Genomic DNA, 27,366 nt, shown 5'->3' with positions numbered 1-27,366 from the left:
AATGCAAAAAAAAAGTTGATACGTCACAACACGTCACGTGGCGCAGCGAGTGTCATGCCCAGGTTGGAGCCTGAATCTACTGAGGAAGATGAGCTGGAACTGGAGCCAAAGGAGATCGAGGGGGAGGCGTATGGGGAGGAGCAGGCCGAGGCAGGCCAGGGCCTTTCAGGATTGGGACAGCTTGATGGCAGGGAGGAACGGGGGCAGGATGAACATGAGACAGAACTTGGGCGATGAGCAAGGGCCATCCCCTCCTGATCCTAGAGCATGGAGAGTGGAGAGAAGGAGGGAACAACAAAGGCAGGCCTGACTACTCAGGAGGAGAGCGCCCCCACCCCTCTCCACAAGGCCCACCTGGGGCTGAGACTTAAGGAGACACTGTGGGAAGGGGCATTTGTCGAGAACAAATGCTGAATTATTGGAGGTTTGTGTGCCGTTGCCGACACTGGAAACAACTCTCTGATTTCTTGTTCTGTGTTGTGAACTCTACTAGTAAACCCTGAAACTCCGACCATTGGACTGGCTGACACTTGATTTGGTGCTCCAAACCTCAGACTATTTGAATTTTGGCTTCTCTTCTGAAACTACTCAGGCAAGCTTGTATTTCCACAGACTCGTTAGATTTGGATGTATGTTCCTTTCTTTGTTATCTACTTGGCTTTGAGTAAATTGCTGTTCTAATCTAAAAACTTTTGAAACTACCTGCAGCCAGAGGCTGCTGAAGGTGTGTATGCATGTGTGTGTCATTACCTGTTCTGGGACTTTCCAAAAACATGGGAGCATTTGGGGAACATCTGGAGCAAATAAGGGACAGTTTGAACTGCCAGCTGACTATGTTGCCTCTGTGCCGTGTCCTGGGTCATCACAGCAAGTTTGACACCCATGATCTATACCAGGGGTATGCAACCTTGGCTCTTTTATGACTCGTGGACTTCAACTCACAGAATTCCTGAACCAGCCATGCTGGCTCAGGAATTCTAGGAGTTGAAGTCCACGAGTCATAAAAGAGCCAAGTTTGCCTACCTCTGATCTATACCATACCTATGATAAATCAAAATGCTACTATATAATGGAGCCCAATGCAAATCAGCAAATCAAATCAACCTTTATTGTCAAAGTACAACATGTGTACAATGAGATTGGCTGAGCCTCCCTTTGTGCACCCCCCCAACACAACACAGTGAAGACAAAAAAAAATCCCTAACAAACACAACGCACCAGCCCTGCAAGTCTATCATATTATGTTGACATGGAGTTATTTTCCATTCAGGAGTCTGACAGCCCATGGGCAGAAACTGTTCTTCAGCCTGTTGGTGTGGCTGGCTATGCTTCTGTATCTCCTACCCGATGGTAGGAGAGTGAAGAGGTGCTGACCAGGGTGTGAGTTGTCCCTGAGGATTTTCCTCTCTCCTAAGGCAGCGGGCCCTAGCGATGTCGTCTAGTGGTAGACAGCCCACGATGTTTTGTGCTGTGCTTACCACCCTCTGTAGTGTCTTTCTATCCGCGGCTGTCAAGCCAGCATACCACACCATAATGCAATGTGACATATGTTGAACCAAACTAGCAACAGAATACAAATGGATCAAACAAGGAGAGGGTATTTCAAAGAACCAGAAAAATCTATAAGCCACAACATCAAAATAATAGGCACATTTTTCCCTTGACTACAATTTTCTAATTCTTGCTTTTGAGTCTCTTGATTTAGATTTAAATTTTTATCTTAATACATTCTATCCAGTATTTGTTCATATCTACACGGCAGTTGATGAACAGTACAGGTAGTCCACGACTTACAACAGTTCATTTAGCGACCATTCAAAGTTACAACAGAACTGAAAAATGTGAGTTATAACCGTTGCGACTTTTGCAGCATCCCCATGATGTGATCAAAAATCAGATGTTTGGCAATTGACTCAAATTTATGATGGTTGCAGTGTCCCGGGGTCATGTGATCACCTTTTGCAAACTTCTGACAACCAAAGTCAATGAGGAAGCCATATTCTCTTCACAACTGTGTTACCAACTTAACTTCAGTGATTCACTTAACAACTGGGGCAAGAAAGGTCATAAAATGGAGCAAAACTCACTTAATGTCTCACTTAACAACAGACATTTTGGGCTCAATGTGGTCATAAGACAAGGACTACCTGTAGTCCCTTTCTGAAGAAGATGTAATAAATATGAGGCTTTTAATATGTGGCTTAGATTCAAAAATGCTTCTGGAAAGGAATAGTCTGCAAATAAAAAGGACACTTGGAATGAATCCTCAGAGTCAAGAGACCTACTTGGGGAGTAGCATCTCATCCTATTTGTTTTAGGCCTAAAAATCAATATCTGTGTCTGTTGTGAATACCTAGCCCTGACAAACATACGCTCAGGAGACCACTGCCTGATCATTCTGATCATATCAGCATTATCAAGGTTCCTGATCATGGGCCAGGCCTGGTCAAAAGTTGGCTCCCCAAGGAAAGAAACTCAAATATTTTGGGAGCATTAATTTTCTCTTCTTTCACCATTCTCTTTGTTCTTTCTGGATGCCTCTTTCTTTTTTTGTGGGCTAAAGCAAATGACAACGTGCTCCAAACTTTGTTTCTAGGTCTACCACTGCCATTTATACGGAGCTTTGGCATTCAACCCCATATTTTTAGCTGGACAGAGATCAATGTTTCAGAGCTCCATTGCTCTGTCTCCCAATCCTTCCTGAAAAACCCAGATGTAGACTGAAAGCCTTGAGAGAAACTCCAGACCGCTGTTTTCCTAGAAGCCTTGATGTTTCCAATGAAGGGGGGATTCTAGTAGGCCAGAGAAAATTAGCTTTTTTCTTTCCATCCCCTTCAGCTTGAATCATAGCTGCCTTCTGCTCCAAAAGGCCAGACCTCTGTACCACTTAACTGGAGGATTGCTAAAAAAACAACCTCAGGGGAATCTTATCAAGGATTACATGGCTAAGGCACAGTGGAACCTGGGGTTCTGACTAAAGATGGAAGTGATTGGGCCCCACAGCTTTATGCTATTGGAGAAATATTCACTTATTTTGTGAACTTGACTCAAGCTGCTTTCCATCCATTGTCCAGACCTCTCCAACAGGCCCCTTAGGAGATAAAAAATATATATATTCTGAACCAGTTCTGGGAGGATTATGTCTTCAAATAACATCCCCTCCACATTTCCTGAATAGCAAAGACTTGAACACTCACTTGACTTGCTGAAAGGGATCCTCTTGCCATCTTTTCAAATCCAAGAGCCAAAACACAGTTAGCCAAACCTTAAAGACAAAAATGATTGGATAATTATGCTTTAAGCTTTAATAAAGAGGGAAACAGAAGGTAGATCAATCTGTAGCTCTCTAAATAATTGGTCAGAGATAGGCAAGGATTAATCACCTTTTTCTGTCCCTGCTGCCCAAACTTTAATTTCTCGGCGGGGGGGGGGGGGGGGAAGCTTGGTTGACCAAGATTGGATTTTTCTGCAGAAGTATTTGGAGTTCCAGTCAGTGCGGACACTCAAAACAAATGCAAGGCTTGGAATTATGTGCATTAAATTTATGATGTGAGCAGACAATATGACATCTGTGATACGAACTCTCTTAAACTAGCTGAGCTGATTTTTAGTTTGAAGCAAAACTCTGGCTGCAACTACCCACCTTTTTTTAACTAACTTTATTTCTAAGATGTAAAAATTCCACAAGGAAAAGTGGGGGAAAAATTCCCAAAGCAAGAATGAAAAGGTCTCCTGGAAACCTTTAGAAGGAGTTATTTCTGCCAAAGGAGCATTTACAAAGTACTGACTAAAAGGTGCCGATAAGTCTGCACATAACTATATTCTTACATTTCTTGTTTTGCATCTGTAAAGATTGTGCATTCAAAAGTGCAGGAAAATGTCATGTTTAATTCAGTACACCTTAGAGAATGTGCCAGCTTCTCTCCTGACCAAGGGTTAAATACAACTATATTTTTCTTCGGGGTGAGCAGATGTAACTTACCTCCTTTTATTACTTGTCCTGCTAGAAACAAAGCTGTTGATCCAGTAGCGCAATTGTTGTTAACGTTTATAATAGGGATACCTGTTAGACCTAAACTGTGATAAATAGCCCGCTGCCCACAGGCTGAGTCACCTTTGGAATAAAAAAACAACACGCAGAGTCAGTTTTGATAAAATACCATCATGTTCTCTAGCCTCTTTCTAAAGATGCTAAATTTCTTCATATTAACCTCTAAAGTGATACATTAATTTTTGGCACGACATGATGTGGAAATGCAGCCATTGCAGTTTGCCAGAGTTATGACTTAGCTGTATGATTCCAACCTCCTGTGATATATTCTACTGTGGTTGCCCTGGCTTAGTATGAAATGTGAACTAGTCAGGGACCTTTTGGTGGGACAAAAACAGTCCTTATCTCAAATTGTAGAGAAACATTCAGATTCGCAGGTAGATTTTTTTAAAAAATAGATTCAATTCACCATTTATCTGTATCTTAATCAAGTATATTTTCTTCAGTAAATTTTAAATCATGCAACAATCAAAACTGAAGCCTGCAGGGTTAAATGAACTTTCCTGCAAAAACTAATGCAATAAAAAGGGTTTCTTCTCCATTATCTATTTTGCAATCAGCTGTGCAGATGGAAAGTTTAAAGGTTGCCAGCAATTCTAGCACTACAGAGAACTTGCTCTGCAAACGTGTTGCAAGATACAAAAGTTTCTCCTCGTGTTTTGCCTCTTGTTAGAAGAAAGCCCTAAACACTTGTTAGAATATTTATAAATACGTTATAAGCTCTGCTTCAAGGAGGAGGACACAAGCTTCAAAAGGGCAAAGGAGAATCAGGATAAAATGTGAGCTTTACTAATACGTTCACTTACCATATACATAGCCTACACATGCTTGCTCTACAGACGAGTATGGAATGCCTGCATCAGCAAGAGCGTTTTGACCTGAATAAGGTGAAAAAAACATATTACAAAATCTTGATCAGAAACTTACTGTACAAGCCTGCGTGGACAGTTAAGCTGTATGTAATAGGCCAGATTTCATAAGTGAACAATGTGGAAGCACACTTTCTCTCCTTTGTGGCAGATTAAATAAACTGCTAGTTTCAACACTTTGGGTCAATCCAGACAAGGCATCTGTTGTTATCATAATTTTTGGTTACAGGTACTCCTTGATTTACGACTGCAATTCAGCCAAGAATTACAGCTATAAGTTGTGCCGGTGGTTAAGCAGGTCATCATGTGACTGCATCTGATTTTCTGACTTTTTGCCATGATTGTTAAGAGAATGCAGCGGTCATAAAGCAAACGCAAGCAGTCATTAAGTGAACACCATGGTCTTTAAGCAAAGCCACGGTTTCCGATGGACGATTTTGCTTGAAACCGGAAACAAACAAAAATCCCTATGATGAATCACAGTCACATGATCACAGGATGGTGCAAACAGCTGTAAATGCATTTAAAGGATCAGCAATGTTTAAAGTATGTTTACACTAATGTTATATTTTTAAATAAGTATTTTACAGAGGTATTAATTGTACCCTGCCTACTCTTCTGAAGCAGAGACCTGATCAGAAAGGGAACGTTATAAAATGAAAATAACTTAGCTAAAGTTCACACAGACAGCAATTCTTCTATTGCCTTTTTCTATTGCTTCTCTTATGTAGATATTTTCATACCTCTCTAGCATAAGCAGCTGAACTTAAAACCCCGTAGTTTGGAAAACATGGCTATTGGCAATACAGTACTGCTTGACTGTTTATGCCATTAGCTATGTATCTGGAGCACCAAGCAAATAGCATATGTGTCACTGGCTGTGCCCAAGTTTTAAATGTAATAGACAATATCTTACCTGCTTCCTTTGCCATATCTGGATAATCAAAATTTTCTCGGCGGCCAGGCTTTTCAAACTATTAGAAAAAAAGCAAATGTGGAAGATGCTTATGACCAAAAAAAAAGGCCTTCAGGTCTAAATCAGGGCTTTTCAACCTTTTCACCCATTGTACCACTTTTAGGATATGGCAACACCCGAGTACCACCAGTCGCCTAGCAAGGTGTCAAAAACTTGATGATCCCCCCCAAAATAAAAAGAAAGGAGAAAAGTGATGAAGTACAGGTAGTCCTCAACTTACAACAGTTCGCTTAGTGACTGTTCGAAGTTACAATGGCACTTTTCACCCATTGTACCACTTTTAGGATATGGCAACATCCGAGTATCACCAGTCGCCTAGCAAGGTGTGAAATACTTGATGACAAAAAAAAGGAAAAAAGTGATGAACTACAGATAGTCCTTGACTTACAACAGTTTGCTTAGTGACTGTTCAGTTACAATGGCGCTAAAGTCACCCATCTGGCTTTCATGTCTAGGGCAAGTTTAGAACTCACAGTCTCCTGCCAATACAGGACCAAAACCAAGACAATAAATAAAGGACGACGACTCAGAGAACTCCATGCTAATTATTGTGTAGTGGGTTTCAAGAGGGTTCAAACAGGAACATTGTTTTATTGTTCCCGCTCCAGAGCCAACCAATGATCATCCTGGAGACTGCATGTCTGGGCAGCCAGCGACCTTTCACATACACTCTAATTAAGCAATCTCAAGCAGCATTCAAAGACACCTGAAAACAGTTCAAGTAAAAGCCCCAATACATTACACTAATATTTAATTTATTGTGCAACCTCAGGGGAAGCATGTTTTTAATCCTTGTTGCCTAGGTCTTATGGACTGTTCCAAATTACAAATTACATCAACAAGATGTTTATATTGTGTATTCAGGATAACTGAGGAGAGAGACAAAGAGAGTTTGGTGTATGCACAGTGTTCATACATCCCTTAAAAGACAGCCCTTTACAGGTAGTCCTCGACTTATGACCACAATGAAGCCCAAAATTTCTATCGTTAAGCAAGACATTTGTTAAGTGAATTTTGCCTCATTTTACAACCTTTCTTGCCCCAGTTGTTAAGTGAATCACTACAGTTGATAAGTTAGTAACTCGATTCTTAAGTGAATCTGGCTTCCCCTTTGACTTTGCTTGTCAGGAGGTCACGAATGGCGACCACATGACCTTGGGATACAGGAACGGTCATAAATAAGAACCAGTTGCCAAGTATCTGAATTTTGATCACATGATCATGGGACTGCTGCAAAGTTTGTAACTGTGAAAAACAGTCATAAGTCACTTTTTCAGTGCCGTTGTAACTCTGAATGGTCACTAAATGAACTGTTGTAAGTTAAGGACTACCTGTAAAGGGCTGTCTTTTAAGGGATGTATGAACACTATGCGTGGTTGTACACCAGGGGTGTCAAACTCATCGCATCATGTGACGTGTCGCGACGTATCGCAACTTTTTTCCCCTTGCCGGAGTTGTGGTGGGCACAGCTTCCACGTGATGCATCTGGCCCCAGGCCAGCAGTTTGACACCCCTGTTGTACGCCAAACTCTCTTTGTCTGTCTCCTCAGTTATCCCGAATATAAACATCTTGTTAATATAATTTGTAACAGTCCATAAGACCTAGGCAACATGGATTGAAAAACTGCACAATAAATTAAATATTAGCATGGAGAGCTCTGAGTACCACAGAAGCAGTATCATTAAAAGTCACAGCAACATGGAGTTTTGACTCTAACTGCAGTCTCCATTTGTAGCATAGGAACAAGTTGGGACTTTTCTCCCAGAGCTCGTCAGAAATGTCTAAACAACATGATGCCAAGGACTCTCAAAGGGAACAAAACCATTAACATTTATAATAGCTTGGGAACTGTAAAGGTAAAGGTAAAGGTTCCCCGCACATGCGTGTTAGTCGTTTCCAACTCTAGGGGCCGGTGCTCATCTCCGTTTCAAAGCCAAAGAGCCAGCGCTTGTCCGAGGATGTCTCTGTGGTCATGTGGCTGGCATGACTAGACGCCAAAGGCGCACGGAACGCTGTTACCTTCCCACCGTAGCGGTCCCTATTTTTCTACTTGCATTTTTACATGCTTTCGAACTGCTAGGTTGGCAGAAGCTGGGATGAGTAACAGGCGCTCACTCTGTTACGCGGCACTCGGGATTCAACCCACCAAACTGCCGGCCATCTAATTGACAAGCTCAGCATCCTAACCCACTGAGCCACTGCGTTGGGAACTGTACAGAAGTGCAATTTATCAGTCCAGATGTGATCTTGCAAAGGGATCCAGATCATCCTTCAAGTTATATAAAAAAAATCCTATTGAGCACAGCCATCTGCCAAATCTCCCCCATCCCCACCAGTAGTAAACTTACCGTAACCTTTGGATGGGCTTGGAGTGGCCACTGCCCTCTCTTATCCTAATCTATGTTACAAATCTGTTCTAAGGATAAAGCTCTAAACAAGCCACAATGAAGTGAGAGGATTTTACTTTTGGGTAAAGACAGAGCCAATCTGGTGAATTGATTAAAGGCACCAAACCAGAGACAGGGAGTTAGGCACTCTGCTCATCCGTTTTTGGAACAAAATGGTGAAAAGGGGGAGGGGGTATTAAAAAGGTAAAAAAACACCAATTGTCACTGGAAAATTAAGAGGTCAGAACTGTATTATGTTTTTTTCCCCCAAATTTGGCAACTTTAAAACACACCTTAAACTTACCAAATATGAAAAACACTGTCTTAGAACATCTGTAGCTGTGAAGTCCTGCAGAGAACAATCTGCAAAGCCAAACAAGGTTGCCCAGGATCCTTGGGCTGATCCTGGCCACATGAGAGGGATTCTTTTAAGGAAACCAACGCCCCACTGCAGAGCGGTTTGCCACACAGTTAATTTACATTGTCTGAATGGCTATAAAGTGTAACTATAAAGAGAGCCATTGGTATAGTTATTAAGGCATCAGGCAATAAACTGGACGACCAGGAGTTCCAGCCTTCGTGACCTTAAGCCAGTCAACTCTTTCCCAGCCCTAGGAAGAAGGCAATGGTAAACCCCTTCCTAAATGTTGACAAGAAAACTGCAGGGACTGGTGCAGTTGACTCAAAGGCACGCATGCACACAGCGCGAAATGAGGGATAGGGAGGCAGCACCCTCTCTCTTGGGAAGGGGGGGCGGAATGCTGCGTTTATCAAGTGACTAATGAATAAGTATGCGGTGGCTCAGTGGGTTAGGACGCTGAGCTTGTCGATCAGAAGGTCGGCAGTTTGGCAGGTCGAATCCCGAGTGCCGCGTAACAGAGTAAGTGCCTGTTACTCATCCCAGCTTCTGCCAACCTAGCAGTTCGAAAGCACGTAAAAATGCAAGTAGAAAAATAGGGACCACTAGGGTGGGAAGGTAACAGCGTTCCGTGCACCTTTGGCGTCTAGTCATGCCAGCCACATGACCACGGAGACGTCCTCGGACAAGCGCTGGCTCTTCGGCTTTGAAACGGAGATGAGCACCGGCCCCTAGAGTCGGAAACGACTAGCACGCATGTGCGGGGGAAACCTTTACCTTTACCTAATGAATAAGTCCCGCTGAGAAGGAAAATCGCTTGCGCCGCCCTTCCCATTTTTCCACGCCAACTTCACCAACCCTTTGAAGCAGCCTGTTCTGTTTCTAGACGTGGCCACGGATGATGGCAACTGTATTCCCACTGTAGAACTCAGAATACCCTCCAAAATATCCCGGCCCAGTCCAGTTTACCTTGGTCATACCCACTCCGATGACAAAAACCCTTTTCCCGACGCGGATGGGGGCCAGGTAGCTGCTGCTCTTGCCCATGATGCTCACAGGATCTTGCGTGGCCGTAGCACCAAAAACACGCGAAAAGAAATGCAAAGCCGTTGCAACTTTCCTCCCCGGGCGGGCTTTTGACAACACACCAGAAATAAAGGTCGAAAGACGGGGGCGGTTACGAGTTTCAATCTCTCTCCACCCTCTTAAAGCGGTAGCATCAATCTTTGGCTCTCTGCAAATCTAGCCTGGATTAGTGAGTCGGAAATACAGGCTGAGCGAGCCTATCCCAGAGTATTACAGAGTGCTTTAAATCCCCAGCTTTGATTTAAGTAAGAGCTGGTCTCTAGCCCTCCAAAGAGCGGAGGTTAGAGAAAAACGTGCATCCGCTTTTAAGTTAGCAAATTTATATAGCCGCCCCTCTCACAAAAAGTGACTCCGGGTGGCCTGCAACCATAAACAGCAATTAAAATCGTATAATGATTCAAGAAATATCAAATAAAGCCAAAAATAGATATGTTTAAGGTGTGTTTTTTTAAAAAAAATCGTTGCTTCTCATTTTCATTGCTTTAGAATTGAATTGCCTCTATAATGATTGACATACAATCTAGAGAAGGACCTGAGATTTTTTTATATATATTTTCCTTAATAATAAAAAAGGTAATTGCTACAATGAACAAGAACAAAATCAGAGGATCAGGAATCCAACCTAAAGCATCAAAAAGGAAAAGAAAGGGAAAGAAAAGGTATTTGTACTATGTATACTATTTACCAGATTTTTAAAATGAAAAAAGTTTTATCCTGCCAATGAATCTCAAAAGCCAACATTGGTGGTGGTGTGTGTGTGTGTTTGTATATATGTATATTTGCATTGGTGTTATACCACTTTACAATCTCTTGGTATAGTGAGACCACCAAAAAATCCCCAAGCTGGCAATTTATTTCTGCACTTCTATCGAGAAAAGCGTAGGGACTTTTTGTCCATAAGATCAGCAGTCGATCTTAACGCCAAGAAGCTTTTGATTATATTTTTGGAATAAAAAGAGATTTCGTGCTCGAAAGGGGGCGCTACAGCTTTTTTTTCTCTAAAGCGGAGCAGTATTTGGACTTCGACTGCTCCGAAAATTAAGTTTGTTGTTGGAAACTTGTTTGTTTCAGCTTGCATCAAAGATACGTGTTGTTTTAACTGAAGCGTTAGCAACTGGGGCTCGCTAGCCCTCCGGCCTTTCTTCGTTAATTCAGGTTTGCCTGAATTGTTGGGTTTACTTCGGCCCAGCTGCTACGTCCTAAAATGCTCCGCCTGGGCCAAGCAACCGCCGTGTTGCGTTTACTTTCGACGGAGAGCTGCTTGGGGATTGGAGGCATTCCCCCGAGAAGATCCGCGTCCGGAGAGAAGAAGAAAGAGATTCTGTTACACGTGCATGGAAAGGCAGACTGTGGTAAGTGACTCCTGGACCCCTCCCGAAGGCACAAGGCCACAGTAACCATGCAGTGTCTTGCAAGAGGCCGCCCATCGTGCCCCCGGCTGCCCACTTTCCTTTTCCCGCCGCTGAGCGGTTAGTTAGGGAGAAGACACAGAATGCGACCTGATCAAAGTCCACGCACTCTTCCTTCCGCAATCCAGGACTCTGTAGGTCGTGGGCCAATCGTAGAAGACCTCGGGGACACACCCCTTTATTTGCTATGCGGGGAAGGCCAATCGCCAACCGTCACTGGAGATTTTAGAGAGAGCCGCAATTGTATTCATTAAGTGATCTCTTTTTTTATTATTATTAAAGAGTTTTACAAAAACAAGATTTTACAATACATCCCCAAATCCCACCCACCCCCCTTCCCCCCTCCACTTCCCAGAGCTAAATACAGGGTTATAGTTATTTTTTTATTTATTTTATTTTATTTTAATTCCATTTATATCCCGCCCTTCTCCGAAGACTCAGGGGGCTTACAAGCTTAGCAGTAGCCTTCATTCTATGTATATGCCTGCTTATTAGGGCTTTCACACACACACCCCAAGCGTTAATAATAATAATAATAATAATAATAATAATAATAATAATAATAATAATAATAATAATAATAATAATTATAATTATAATTATAATTATAATTATAATAATAAGTTATAATAATCATATTGTAACTAAAGATTATCCCTAATATAAAATTAACCAAATTCATAATATGCTTTAACTCCCCTTTAACGTAGATACATACAAAGTACTAACACTAAAATTAATAACAATATCCCTCTAAAATCTACTCATAAGCTAAATGGAACTTTTTAGTCCCATATTTATTCTGAATATAATCTATCCATCTCCTCCAAACTGAAATATATCTTTCTTGTGAATGATCCTTCAAATAAGCAGAAATCTTTGACATTTCTGCAAGATTCGAAACTTTAAACACCCATTCTTCTATAGTAGGCAAACTATCCTTCTTCCAGTATTGTCCCACCAGTAACCGTGCTGCTGTTATCAAATTCAACATCAAATTGGTTTCTTTAACATCACAATCTACAACAATGCCCAATAAAAACAATTGCGGAGAGAACTTTATCTTTCTCTTAAAAATCTTTTGAATGTTCCACCAAATTTTAAACCAAAAAGCTTTTATATTTCTGCAAGTCCACCACATATGAAAATAGGTGGCTTCTAAACTACCACATCTCCAGCATTTAGACTGTAAGTTAGGATACATGTTAGACAACTTTTTGGGATCCAGATGCCATCTATAAAACATTTTATAAAAATTTTCTCTTAAATTTTGAGCCTGAGTAAATTTAACATTTCTAACCCAAATTACCTCCCAAGTATCCAGCGGAATTAGTTCCTGAATATTTTGTGCCCACTTTATCATACAATCTTTAACTAATTCCGTTTCCGAGTCCAATTCAATTAAAACATTATATATCCTCTTTATATGTGCACGATTTAAATCTCTAATTTGTTTTACTAAATTTTCATCTGTAATTGTAATGCCAACCAGGTTGGCATTAAGTGATCTCTTAGAAGGGGTGAGCTTCCAGAATTCCTCAGCAAGCTTGCTGGGGAATTCTGGGATTTGAAAGCCACACATCTTACAGTTGCCAAGTTTGGAGAAAAAAACAACAACACACTGCCTTAGAAAGTCTGTAGCTGTCAGAGGGCCCTGGAAAATCAAACTGCAAAGCCAAACAGGGTTATCTTTGGACTTATTTTGGCTGCCTGAGAATGCTTGACTGCTTTAAGGAAATTAATGTCCCACTGCAGAGAGGCTTGCTATACACTTAATGGTAGCAAGTGAAATTTAAAATGTTTGTATAGCTATAAAGTGTAACTGAAACAGTATACTTATAAATAGACTTGTGCCTAAGTGTAAAGCACCAGTTTGGTGTTTTGGACTTAGGCACAAGGCCACCTGAGTGACCTTAGACCAGTCACTTTCTCAGCTGTAGCAAGCAAGCAGTGGCAAGAAGCCACATATGAAATCTTGCCATGAAAACTGCAGGGATTTGTCTTCACCGGAAATAAAGACTGACTTTATACCAAAAAAGCCCTAAAATTTTTCCGGCGCGACCTTAAAACCCATCTCTTTAAGGAAGCGGGCCTGGCCTGATGGGATGGGGTGGGTTTGTTATTATGACTTTAATTTTAAATTTGTACTATGGGCATTGTTTAATCATGTTTTAATAATTTTAACTTTTGTATCTGTCTTTTACGTATTGCCCTGTTAACCGCCCTGAGTCTCTTGAGAGAAGGGCGGTATATAAATTAAATAAATAAATAAATAAATAAATAAATAAATAAATAAATAAATAAATAAATAAAATATCCATGCATAATAGAAGAGCAGAAAGCACAAAAGTCAATGATACACACTTCCCCCTTCCACTCAGCTCATCCTGTTTCAGAATGAAATGTGGAGAAAAGTTGTACAGGTAGTCCTCAACTTAGGACCACAATTCAGTCCAAAATTTCTGTCGTCAAGTGAGATAGTTGTTTGAGTGAACTTTGCCCCATTTTACGACCTTTCATCCCACAGTTGTTAAGTGAATCACTGCCACTATTAAGTTAGTAACACAATTGTTAAGTGAATTTGGCTTCCCCCTTGACTTTGTTTGTCAGAAGGTCATAAAAGTTGATCAAGTGACCCTGGGACACTGCAAACGTCATAAATATGAGTCATTTGTCAAGCTTCTGAATTTTGATCACATGACCAGTGGGATGGTGCAATGTTTGTAAGTGTGAAAAACGTCATAAGTCACTTTTTCAGTGCCATTGTAATTTCAAGGGGTCACTAAAAAACTGTTATAAGTAGAAGACTACCTGTATTAAAAAGATAAAGATAGCTCTGCTTTCATAATTCCTTAGACATCTGCATGTAGAAGTGTTTTACAGTCTTCTTTGAAATGATTTCGTGACAGCTCTCCAACCCTGACCTTAATTAGTTTCTGAGTCCAGATTTACTCATTTGTTTCACTGCTGCTTTTATGCCTAGATTTGCTTTTTAGGCTTCTCTCAGATGATTGTGGTTTAAAAAAAACAAACTCCTGAAGCACAGTATTTGAATTTCCTAATATTTTACTATGACCTTGAGCTGAATGTTACTCTGGAATTGTTTTGCTTATGTAAACAATTAGACACAAAAGCTCTTTTTTTAAACAAAAATGTTATTGTTCTTTTGGGGAGTAAAGGAATTGCAGAAATTCAGATGAACAGACCACATGCCAGAAATGCCCTGGGAAAAGTGTTTGTGGACGAAGTAAGTGATAGTATTCATTTAATTTCCCCTTATATAGATATTGTTTGAAAGGGTATGGGTCACCATAATTGTCAATGAATGGTAGTTTGCTAGATATTAGGGCAGATTTTGTAGTAGAAGCTGCATACTAAAATCAAATTATGCACTTAGCAGTTTGTGTGTGTGTGTGTATAAATCCACTAAAGTGTGATCACATATACACAGCTGTGGCCTCAAAGAAAGATTTCATTGAATTGAATATTGGATTTATTCTCTTTTTTCATTAGTTATATGAAATCCTTGATGTTCTCCGTTTTGATGAAAGTATACGTGCTGTAATAGTCAAAAGCAAAGTTAAGGGTGTTTTTTGTGCTGGTAAGTAAAGCTGTTTTTTTATTTGAAAAACTCAAAAAACAGAATGAGTGGAAGAAAATATATCACCTGACCTATCCTTTCTACTTGGTTGTTTAATAAAATATATTTTCTATATCAGTAACAAGGTTTTTCAGAAATGGCTTGTTATTGTCTCTTTTCTTGGGCTGAAAAAAGGGGGACTGGCCCAAGGTCACTAACCTGGTTTTGTGCCTAAGGCAAGACTCGTGGTATCCCAGTTGCTAGCCTGATGCCTTAACCATTACACCAAACCAGCTTTCATTATTTTATTTATTTTAAATTTTATTTTAGGGACAATTGCTTCTAATCACTAATTCAGTTTATATAGATTTTTTTTTGTCCCATCTTGTTTTTTTGTCACCTTTGTGGTGACCAAAACAAATCTAGTTTTAGTAACCACATTACAAAAAAGATGTTGAGACTTTGGAAAAAGTGCAGAGAAGAGCAACTAAGATGATTAAAGTCCTGGAGACTAAAACATATGAAGAGCGGTTGCTGGAATTGGGTATGACTAGTCTGGAAAAGAGAAGGACTAGGAGTGACATGATAGTAGTATTCCAGTATTTGAAGGGCTGCCACAAAGAACTCATTTTCCAAAGCACCAGAAGGCAAGACAAGAAACAATGGATGGAAAGTAATCAAGGAGAGAAGCAACTTGGAATTAAGGAGAAATTTCCTAACAATGAGAATAATTAACCCATGGAACAGCTTGCCTTTATAAGTTGTAGGTGCTTCATTACTGGAGGTTTTAAAGAAGAGGTTGGACGACCATTTGTCTGAAATGGTATAAGGTCTTCTGTTTGAACAGGGGACTGGACTAGAAGACCTCTAAAGTCCCTTCCAGTTCTATTATGATTGATTGTTTTGAGAGTGTGACTTCTGGCATTATAGACATAAATATATTACACATCATTATCTACCGATGTAAATAATGTTAATAATATTTATTATTTATATATTAAACATATAGTAACTGAGCGGTGGCTCAGTGGGTTAGGACACTGAGCTTGTCGATCAGAAGGTCGGCAGTTTAACGGGTCGAATCCCGAGTGCCGCGTAGCAGAGTGAGCGCCTGTTACTCGTCCCAGCTTCTGCCAACCTAGCAGTTCGAAAGCACGTAAAAAAATGCAAGTAGAAAAATAGGGACCACTACAGTGGGAAGGTAACAGCGTTCCGTGCACCTTTGGTGTCTAGTCATGCCAGCCACATGACCATGGAGACGTCCTCGGACAAGCGCTGGCTCTTCGGCTTTGAAACGGAGATGAGCACCGGCCCCTAGAGTTGGAAACGACTAGCACGCATGTGCGGGGGAACCTTTACCTTTACCTAACTAATATTGCTGAAGAATATATATTTATATAGATGAACTGCTTGAGTCTTACTTCTCACTTAAGTAGGCTTACTTACTTAAGCGTACTTTCTTCTACCATCATATGACTCTTCTGTAGTTCACACACCAGGTATTGATGCATTTGAAACATTACCTTCAAGCGTTTCTCTTCCTGCATTTCCCAAATGATGCCTTGGTTTTGCAAATGTAGGTGCTGACTTAAAAGAGAGAGCTCGAATGAATGATTATGAAGCTGACCATTTTGTTCAGAGGCTCAGAGGTTTAATGGACAACATTGGTAAGTACCTGACGGGTCCCTTTGTTCACAAGTTACTCAGTCTTGAATATGAAGCAGAGTAGGAAGCCTTTGTGTCATCCATAAAGCAAAAATAAAACCTTTGAGGACTCCCTTGTTTTTTATAGTATCTCTCACATATCAGCAATGGGATGTTGGCTGCCCCTGCCTGTTTTGAATCTAACTTGTACACCTGCTATATCTCAGTCCAAATATCGTGGATACTATTTTACTAGCCTGTGAGATCCCTGCAATTGTTTCATAGTTTGAGCATTCTTTAGCACTGTCCTTCTGGTATTGGAATGTATAGTGATTTCTTTTTTTCCTTGTCTTGACCATTGTGGTGTTTTTCATACATGTTTACAAACTACAAGTAGCACTTGAAGCACCATCCTATAAGATTTTAAATGCTTCAGCAGTATTTTCTAGGGCCCATTTAACTTTACAAGTAGTCCTTGTAAGGGACGTGTCTAACCCACAGCCTGCAGGCCTTGTGCAACCCCAGACAGCTAGTAATGCATTCCCACAAGATTGTACACTTTTGACATTATTAATGTGATTTACACACATTAACTATATTATATATTTTGTATGCGGTCCAAGACAATTCCTCTTCTCTCAGTACGGCCCAGACAAGCCAAGAGGTGGCACACCCTTGACCTACAAGCATTTGTTTAGTGACTGAAGTTATGACATTGCTGAAGGAATGGTGCTTACGACTGTCCTCAGACTTCTAGCCATTGCTGCATCCCCACCGTCAGGTGATCACAATCTGAGTGCTTGGCAAACAGCTTGTTACTACATCCTATTACAATGCCCCACAATCACATACTTGTCATTTGTAATCTTCCCTACCACTTTTCCAGATGATCAATAGGAAAACCGGCAGAAAAATCACTTAAGTCTCCCCCGGCCCCTCTGCCCTTGTGCCATGCTGGCCACTTGCGCATCCCTGAGTCTTGCCATGCTTCGTCCCAGCACTTGTGTACCTCTTTGCACTCTTGGGCGTCCTCCCCAATGTCATATGTTGAGGACTACTTTTATTTCTCACAATGCTAGCTGTAAGGACAAACCTTTTCCATTTCATCAATCATGGAATCTTTTTTCTAAATTGTAGCTCTGTGTAGGTAGTCCTCAACTTACAACTGTTCATTTAGTAACCATTCAAAGTTATAGTGGCACTGAAAGAATGAGACTTATGACCGTTTTTCACACTTAACAACTGTTGCGGCATCCCCATCATCACATGATCGAAACTCAGATGCTTGGCAGCTGATTCATTTTTATGACGGTTGCCGTGTCCCTGGGTCATGTGACCCCCTTTTGTGACCTTTTGACAAGCAAAGTTAAGGGGGAAGCCAGAGTCACTTAACAACCATGTTACTAACTTAACTGCAGTGATTCACTTAACAACTGTGACCAGAAAGATCATAAAATGGGGCAAAACTCACTTAACATCTGTCTCACATAGCAACATAAATTTTGGGCTCAATTGTGGTCATAGGTCGAGGACCACTTGTATATTACTGCCATTTGTTCCTTTATATTTTCCTTCTCCAGTAGATTCTCCACTAGATTCTTGTTGCTTTTTCTTTTATTATGCCATTTTTGCAAATCTGGATTTCATGATCTCTTAATGTTTGCAGCTGCATTACCAATGCCGATTATTGCTGCAATTGATGGTTATGCCTTGGGTGGCGGCTTGGAGATAGCGCTAGCTTGTGATCTCCGAGTAGCAGGTGAGAATATCAGTATATCCAATACTTTTTGTTCCTATTCTGAAAACAGTTTAATTTAATTCAACCTCTAGCATCTAAAAATCATAAGCTAACTGTTGACATTATTGCCCTGATTTAAGAACTTGGTCCAGCCAAACTGTAGTATTTTAAAGATTTATTAAATGTGTGCTACATTTATACTAGTCTAACATTTTCATCTTTCCCCCCCCCCCCAAATCAGCATCATCTGCTAAAATGGGTTTAATTGAAACTACCAGAGGACTTCTCCCTGGTGCAGGTAAGGTTGCAGGATCAATTTTCTTGCCCCTTTTTCATTTGTCATATAATTGTACTATAATTTGTTAAAAATAACAAAAGCTATTAATATAGGTTTCCAGATATTATATTTATATTTATATTTATATTATTTATATTTATATTTATATTTATATTTATATTTATATTTATATTTATATTTATATTTATATTTATATTTATATTTATATTTATGTATGTATGTTTGCACATATGCCTGGAACTGTCATGTAAGATCATCTTCAGGTTTCTCAACTCTTCCAAGAATCAAGCTGCTATTACATGTTGTTTTCTGCTCTGTTGAGCAGAGGAGTAGATCTGCTACTCCTCTCTCTCCCACATAGTTTCCCCTCTTTTTTTCCTTGCTCTAGAAATGAATGTAGCCAGGTAAAATGAGAATAAATCAGTCCACTGTTGATTTATATAGCTCCTTCGTTTGCCAGGTGAAAGAGGACTGATTAGCTCATGAACACTGCCCTGCTTTTGCCACACAATTGAGAGGACCCTAAATGTGAAAAAAAATAGGGTAGCGGCTCTGCCAGATTAGCTTTCTTTTACCGAAGGAAGAAAAAAATGAAATCCCCAAAGCTTTCTTTCCTGGTTATGGAAATGTAATTGTTTTGTGGTGGCAATGTCAAAAAACATAGTTACGCTAAACTTTGAATCCAAGTAAATTAATGCACGGTTCCCATGATTTGAGAACAGGACCTTTTCACGAAAATGATTACAGTGAAATCTCAATTCATCATACCTCAGTATGCAACACATCACTTTTATGTTATTTGTGCAATGTTGTAGTCAAGCAACTACCAGAAATCACTGTTATAACATACTTTGATATTTAAAAGACGTTAAGAAGTATCAGAAAATTGCTTATACCAATTATTCTATTAACACGAGGTTCCACTATACCAGGGGTAGGCAACCTCGGCTCTTTTATGACTCATGGACTTCAACTCCCAGAATTCCTGAGTCAGCATAGCTGACTCAGGAATTCTGGGAGTTGAAGTCCATGAGTCATAAAAGAGCCGAGGTTGCCTACCCCTGCACTATACCAATATGATTTATAAAGACATTTAGATATGACTTTGGGAAAAGTATAAAAGAACTACTCAGGAGGGATTTTCAGAAAAGAAGATACAGTTCTAACCCTACCTTTATTTTTGTTTAATGTTACCTGAGGCAGAGAGAAACTTGGGCAAGCTTTCATTCTACCATCCTACCTTTTTTACTATAAAAAAACATTCTTGAAATTCCTACGGCTTCTGTTTCTGGCCTGTCTTACAGGGCTGATTTGTAAGAGTCTAGTTTGATATCAGTAGGCTAGTAAGAACTGGATTTCAACCCAAGTAAATCTCCAAAGAACCATCAGCAGAATTTAGGAGAAACACTGTAATCACTACTTTTAACTTTAGCGATACGGATAATTCTTTGTGCAATTAAATAATAGAATAACAGAATAGATAGAATAACAGAATTGGAAGGGACCTTGGAGTTCTTCTAGTCCAACCCCTAGTCAAGCAGGAGACCCTATGCCATTCTGGACAAAAAAAATGGCTACCCGGTCTCTTTTTTAAAAGCCTCCAGTGGTGGAGCACTCACAACTTCTGAAGACAAGCCATTCCAATGGTTAATTGTTCTCATTATTAGGAAATTTCTCCTTAGTTCTATGTTACTTCTCTCCTTGAAATTGAAATGGAAACCAAGGCATATAACAATGCTCTGTAAAATCTGATTGATGAATTTTGCTCTTTTTTTTTCCTGTCTAGGTGGAACCCAGCGCTTACCACGCTGCATTGGCATTGGCCTTGCCAAAGAGCTCATTTTCACCGGCAGACAGTTTGATGGGCAAGAGGCTTTCTCCCTGGGGTTACTTAATCACACAGTACCACAGAATGAGGAAGGGGATGCAGCATATCAAAAGGCATTAACTTTAGCTGAAGAAATAGTTCCTCAGGTTCGTGTGTTCTTCACCCTCCTCTCTATATCGCTGAAGAAACAATAAATTTCTGCTTGTTAAAAAATAGAGCACTTTTTTATTGAAACAATTTCAACTTTGGCATCAGGAGTCTTGATGGTATCTTGTTTTTGTTTTTATGAATAAAAACTGAAATAGACTCCCTCAAAACTCCCTGAATAGTGTATGTTCTGCAAATTCAAAGTATCTTCCATTTTTTTTAGTAATTTATGCAATATACACCATAGCCAATCCTGTGTTTACTCTCATTGTGAAAATGCTGTATTGCAATCTGTAGCACTTGTTGATTATGGGTTCCTTTTTAAGGCACTTTATGCAGATATGTGTGGGATTGAATTAATGTTTTGTATGTGTGCGCGTGCATATGTACCTGTGTACATGCAAACATATTTCTGATTCAAAAATGTTTTTCTTTTCAAAGGCTCCAATAGCTGTGAGGCTGGGTAAATTGGCTATAAACAAAGGGATTGAGGTAATGATTTATTACAGCAAGCTTCTTCAATTTATATTTAAGGTTTCACAGAAAGGAAGAAAAATAATGTTTTAAAAAGACATACATTTTATTAGAGCTTCCAGAACTAAGGTGCAGAAATTCAGTCCACTAATATCGTAGCAACACCAGCTGCCTGCAATTAGTGCAGGTTTGAGTCCTACCAGGCTCAAGGTTGACTCAGCTTTCCATCCTTCCGAGGTAGGTAAAATGAGGACCCAGATTGTTGGGGGCAATAAGCTGACTTTGTAATAATGCCGCTTGGGGGGGGGGGCGAAAGCCCTAATAAGAAGGCATATACATAGAATGAAGGCTATTGCTAAGCACATTGATTTGTGCTTTAGATTGTAAGCTGCCCTGAGTCTTCGGAGAAGGGCGGGATATAAATGGGATTTTTTTAAAAAAAGTTGTCCGTATCTTTTTCCTGCCATCTTGTGGCCCTCTTTACATTTGCAGCCCAGATCTGATAATTTGATATGAGCGACAGATCTGTTCCATTGTCTGAATCAGAAGCAGAGATAAGACATGTATGGATGACCATCATTGCTTCTTCATTCTTATGCTGCATTTTCAATATTAGTGAAAGGAGGCAAAAATGTCTTCACCAGGATAGAGAAATGGAAGAAATAATGTCTCTATAAATCACCATTTCCATACAACTTTGAGGCTTCAGCTACTATTACTATTTCCTGAGTTTACATCCTGTTGCGTGTCAGGAGGGACAACATACTGTACAGAATAACATCATTCTGTTATACAGAAGACCTTCGAGGTCCCTGGGAGGTCGTCTACTCTAACCCCTTGCTCAAGCAGATCTTATACCAGTTCAGACAAATGGCTGTCTAGTTTCTTCTTAAAAACCTCCAGTGATGGAGTACCAACAACCTCTGAAGGCAAGCTGTTTCATTGATTGATTCTTCTGTCAGGAAATTTCTCTTTATTTCTAGGTTGGATCTCTCCTTTATTCATTTCCATCCATTGCTTCTAGTCTTGTCTTTAGCTGCTTTGGTGAATATTGAACCCCCCCTTCTTTGTGTCAGCCCTAGATATTGGAACAGTTATGTCACCCACAGTTGTTTTCATTAGACTAGATCCCCAGTTCCTGCAACTGTTCATGTTTTAGCCTCCAGTCCCCTAAACCTCATTCTTGCTCTTCTCTGCACTCTTTTTAGAGTCTCAACATCGTTTTTATTTTGTGGCGACCGAAACTGTAGTATTCTAAGTGTGGTCTTATCAAGTGGTACTAACACTTCACATGATCTTGATTCTCTCCGTGTGTTAATGCAGGCTAGGGCTATGTTGTCTTTGCCAGCTCACTGCTGGCTCATAAATTTAAGTGGTTGTCCACTTAAATGTTATCTTAAATGTAAGTTTAAAATGTAACTTAGTGAAGTTATTGTAGGCGACATGGATAGTGTGTGTGTGCACATACAGCAATTGCACAGGCTCATTTTTGTACTGAATTTCCCACAAGGTTCTTTACCTCTGGCACAATCCAAACGTCTCTACTCTGGATATGTAATGTAGCTGCGCCTATAATAAATCTGTTAATATTTATGTGCCAAAAGCTTTGCTTGGTAGAGAGAACCTTGTATTGTGTCACTGATGAAACCTGGGAAAAGTCCAGCATGATTGATTATAATTCATTAAAGCCATACTTCAATATATTATTTCTGAATTGGTAACCTGGTACTGCTTTCCTTCAGGTGGGCAAAAATATTTTCTTTCTTTTCAGGTTGATATTGCCTCAGGAATGGCTATTGAAAGAATGTGCTATGCCCAGGTAACCCCATGTTTTCTTTTTTTAAAAAAAAATAGCTTCTTGCCCCTCCCCCCCAAACATTAATTTAATTTAATTTAATTTAATTTGTATACTGCCCTTCTCCCGAAGGACTCAGGGCGGTGAACATAGTTATGCTAAACTTTGAATCCAAGTAAATTAATGCACGGTTCCCATGATTTGAGAACAGGACCTTTTCACAAAAATGATTACAGTGAAATCTCAATTCATCATACCTCAGTTTGCAACACATCACTTTTATGTTATTTGTGCAATGTTGTAGTCAAGCAACTACCAGAAATCACTGTTATAACATACTTTGATATTTAAAAGACGTTAAGAAGTATCAGAAAATTGCTTATACCAATTATTCTATTAACACGAGGTTCCACTATACCAGGGGTAGGCAACCTCGGCTCTTTTATGACTCATGGACTTCAACTCCCAGAATTCCTGAGTCAGCATAGCTTGAAGTCCATGAGTCATAAAAGAGCCGAGGTTGCTTACCCCTGCACTATACCAATATGATTTATAAAGACATTTAGATATGACTTTGGGAAAAGTATAAAAGAACTACTCAGGAGGGAATCTCATGGTGTAACAATTTACAAATATAAGTAAAAAGAGACAGATTTTTCCACATTTTAGCTTCAGTGTGTGTTCTTCTCAGATATTTGGGCTGCTATACTTTTCTCCATCCTTCAGATCTGAATAATACAAATAAGCACCCACACACATCAGATCAATTTTTTAAAAAAGTACATTGAATTACAGTTCTTGTGTATCCACATACACACACAGATCCCAAACTACACCTGCCTTTTCTTTATTTATTTAATAATATTTGGAGGTGGCCCAGCTCAAAAATGAGCCTGGACAGTGTAGATCAGACATGTCAAACACAAGGCCCGGGGGCCGAATCCAGCCCGCGAAGTGGTTTCATGTGGCCCACGAAGCCATCCTGGAAACAGTGAGGGAACGGTCCTCACTGCCTTGGCCCTGGCCCAGAAACCCTCCTTCTGCCAGAGACCCTCAGATCTGTCCCACTCCTGCCCAGGCCCCCATAGGCACCCTTGATGCGAATGATGTAGAGCTGGCCACGCCCACCCAGTAGGCCATACACACTCTAGCCACGCCCAACCAGTAGGCCACGCCCACCCTGGCCATACCCACCCGGCCCCCTGAGGGCAACCGCAATGCTGATGAGGCCCTCAATGAAATTGAGTTTGACACCCCTGGTGTAGATCAAATAAAAACAATTATGAAACCCAGTGAGTATTATTTATTTATTTATGAGACACAGAGCCCATCTATTAGGAGCTTTGACTGGAGAAAGAAACAACGGGAGCTGGAAACTAAGACTATGCTGTAGAGGTTTTGGACTTTAGCCCCAACTATCCTATGCCTACAATCTTGGGAAATTTGAGGAGATGGAAGTTTTGATGTATCAATCAAAGGCTTCTAAACTTTTGAAAAGATGAAGAGATGAAATATTAAAGCTTGACTTGTATTTTAAACACAGAATCTCCCTACCAGAGACCGCCAGGAAGGAATGGCTGCTTTCATTGAGAAACGACTTCCAAAATTCACTGGTAAATGAGGCTAACACTGTTTCTGAAAGAGCCTGAATACAAATACAAGGAGGTGATCAAAAGGCTGTGCCTTATTGGAAAGCTTTTCCTTATAAGTTTAGGCTTAAGGTTTTTTTTGTTTTTTGTTTGGCTTGGAATCTGTTTTGGACGTCAAGAACTAAACAGTAATAATATAAAGGGTATTTCTGTTCAAATATGACAGTAATAAAAAAAATCATTTTCCAACCAAACCCTGCACTTATGAGGGAGTGACACTGACTATTACTGCACAAAAAAACTTTCACCCAGCGAGACAGCAGAAGTTGGTGACTTCACAGCTTTTCTCTTTTTTCTGTCACAATGTTCGCTTAGGAAGATTTCAGTCGCTAAATGAGGAGAGACTGGGTATCATGCCAAACAGCAAACAACTGGATTTGTTAGATTTTATAAGCAATGTACAAAAAATAAGATTCTTCTCCAAAGAAAATTTACAGTAATGTATAACCTTTGAGTCAGCTTCAGCTTCTGGTAATTTATATGGATAAACCAATGCAGTTTTCCTGGTATAGATGGAAGTGGTTTGCTATTGTCAGCTTTGGGGATTTTTTTAATGGCTATCAAATGCGGAATTTCATGTAATTCCCTAAACACCTTAAGAATTATTTTATGACAAAATAATATAAAACTGAGTTTTCTCCGCATTTTTTGAATTATATAAAGCTCAGAATTAAAAGACTAAACTGAAAATGAGTTAATTATGCCATTGCTTTATTTCCTTACAACAGGAACATTGCTCAATCTACTAATAGTGGGTAGTTCTAATTTCTCCAGACTTGTTTGCTGACATTTTGTTCTTATGAAATCAGAGAGTAGGTGGATATCTTTTAAGGTACCATCTAAATACTTGATTTGGAGTTAAACTGTGTCCTAGTGAAATTTGTAAATCAGACAAACTATTAATGGTGGTTTAAAAAATCCAATATGATCTTGAAGAATTGCAAGAAAGATCTGGTTAAACAATTGTTAATCAAACTGCAAATGTTCCGTTTAAATAAATGTAAAATTATGCATAGTGGACAAAAATTTCAATATACAGTAATCAGGAAAAAGAGATTGAGGTTATAATGGATACCTGAAATAAAAATGTTAATTCAGTGCTCAGTTGTGAAAAATGTGAATTCTGTACTAGAAAATGTTAAGAAAGGGATAGAAAATTATCAGCACTGTACTGTCATGGAGGCTGCATTTGAAATACAACTTTTCAATAATGTTTGGGATGCTTTAAAACCGAATAAAGACAACCGGAGGCAAGGAGAATGATTGAAATACATAAAATCATGCATGGCAAGGAGAAAGGCAAAAGTGTTTTTTTTCTCTGTTCATTCGATGAAACTAATCAGAAAGAAATTTACCAGAGATAAAATAATGTGCTTTATGAATCACCATTTGCCCGTACAACATGTCACAAAAGTTTCCTTGTGGCCGGATGAATAATAAATAAGTTGTACTGGTACTAACTTGGAAATATTTAAAAGGGGGTTGGATAAATTTATAGGGAACTGGTCTATTGATGGCTATTAACTTTGAGATTCAATGGGAGTGAGCTGAAAATCTCTCCAAATGCCAGTTTCAGAGAATAGCAGCCGGAGAGGGGTATGTCTCAACCTCCTACTTGTGAATGCCACAAAGGTATCTCCCTGGCCTCTGTGAGGACCACAATGCCGGACTAAAATAGGCCTTAGTAAGATCTGGCATGGCCATTTTTATTTGTAGAGCTTATTAACCAAACGTGTTTGTTGCTGCCAAACTAGAAAAAGGAGTTCAGGAAGAAATCTACTAGTTACAAAATATGGAGATTAATGAAAACAAAAATAAAATAGTGCGGGGCTGGGTCAAGACAGCCAAATATACCATATTAGGGATCCCAGGTTTAATGTACAAGTAGGCAGGTGTGTAGGATGTGAGCTGTCACTGAAATCTAATTTGCTTAGACCAGCGTTTCTCAACTTTGGCAATTTTAGAATGCATGTTAAAAGTCACTGGGGAAGTTTGCTAAAGGGCCAGTCAGGAGCAGGAAGATTTCCCTTCTTAGTGGACGTTAAAAGAAGAGCCACCACTTTGCCTTTTTTTTCTGTCACAGGAGAAAATCCTCCTGCCATCTCAGGAGTCTGGAATTTGTGATCCAAATAAGTGCAAGTAGCAGAAGCTAGAGACAAAATAGAATGACTTATTTATTTGGGGGTGGGGAATGATCTGACTGACAATGCTTTTATTATCTGTTGTCCTATTTTGTTCTAGCTACATATTTTTCCCTTCTCTGTCCCTGGCTGGAGGAACAACCAAGGAGTAAAGCCCAGTAGATTTCAATTATTTCATTTCCTTTCTCTTTTTGGCTTCATCTCCTGTATAGTCCTTTATCCTTTATATTGATAATGATCCGTGCATTGATTAACCATTCAGCCCCTTATTCTCAAACATTTTATATCCAGCACACACATTCCCAACCCTTTCATTTAACTAGAGAAGAGAAAGGGGGAGGGGTTTTTTGCTATTTTCCTTCTCCTAAATATAACAGCACAGAGAAGTGCATTCTTTGAAAGTGGATGGAGTTTGCCTAGGAGTTGTGAGAACATCCAGGAATGTTGTGGGTACAAGATCTAGAGGTCTTTCTGAGACCCGGGGACAAAATCCATAAATTCTTGTGCTTACGTTTGCAAATAGGCCCCATTCTGTAATAATTGTTTGTTCTATGCTGATCTTTAATTGGAATAAGCTTTGACTGGCTAATACGTAGTTAATATAAAAAGTCAAAATATTAGACTACACTGTCTTTTGCCTTTCCATTAATGAGTTGTGGTCAACTTTAACTATTCATAAAATGTACCCTATTTTAGCACACACCCTTCTAGAGTGCATGAGATAGTTTAACGATTTTTCTTCATACGTTTTCCCTTACCCCATTTTTCCTCAGATACATTGCTTTAACAGTACTAGCAGCTTCCCATAAGATAAATTCAGCATCTACTTTATTTTCTTCTCACAACAATTAATCCAAGCCACCCAACTTTGGGAGAATGTAAATGTTACATCCAGTGTCAATAATAATAGCAAAAATAAAACTCACTTCTACATG

At 39.7% G+C, this 27,366-nt stretch overlaps 2 protein-coding genes across 2 annotated transcripts in view; one reads left to right on the top strand and one right to left on the bottom strand.

Moving 5' to 3' along the window:
* The window catches only part of SCP2 (sterol carrier protein 2), a 39,327-nt gene extending 29,533 nt beyond the window's left edge, over nucleotides 1-9,794 (bottom strand). The window contains exons 1-5 of the mRNA XM_083357828.1: nucleotides 9,612-9,794; nucleotides 5,837-5,894; nucleotides 4,858-4,929; nucleotides 3,983-4,114; nucleotides 3,198-3,265 (exon numbers count right to left, since the gene is read on the bottom strand). Of these exons, the coding sequence (XP_083213954.1) occupies nucleotides 3,198-3,265; nucleotides 3,983-4,114; nucleotides 4,858-4,929; nucleotides 5,837-5,894; nucleotides 9,612-9,689 (408 nt within the window). The 5' untranslated portion in view covers nucleotides 9,690-9,794. The remainder of the gene's footprint in view (nucleotides 1-3,197; nucleotides 3,266-3,982; nucleotides 4,115-4,857; nucleotides 4,930-5,836; nucleotides 5,895-9,611) is intronic.
* A 971-nt stretch (nucleotides 9,795-10,765) lies between these two features.
* Nucleotides 10,766-27,011, top strand: ECHDC2 (enoyl-CoA hydratase domain containing 2). Its single transcript, XM_083360659.1, has 11 exons — nucleotides 10,766-11,080; nucleotides 14,317-14,384; nucleotides 14,651-14,738; nucleotides 16,298-16,384; nucleotides 18,028-18,120; nucleotides 18,341-18,397; nucleotides 20,184-20,371; nucleotides 20,814-20,864; nucleotides 22,618-22,665; nucleotides 24,185-24,254; nucleotides 26,374-27,011. Exons 1-11 carry the CDS (start codon nucleotides 10,933-10,935, stop codon nucleotides 26,412-26,414), a joined length of 939 nt encoding a protein of 312 aa, XP_083216785.1. The 5' UTR covers nucleotides 10,766-10,932; the 3' UTR covers nucleotides 26,415-27,011.
* The last annotated feature ends 355 nt before the right edge of the window (nucleotides 27,012-27,366 follow it).

This window comes from Vipera ursinii, assembly GCF_947247035.1.
Source record: "Vipera ursinii genome assembly, chromosome: 3".
In the NCBI taxonomy this organism is placed as follows: domain Eukaryota; kingdom Metazoa; phylum Chordata; class Lepidosauria; order Squamata; family Viperidae; genus Vipera; species Vipera ursinii.
This window is presented reverse-complemented; position numbering and strand designations above follow the sequence as displayed.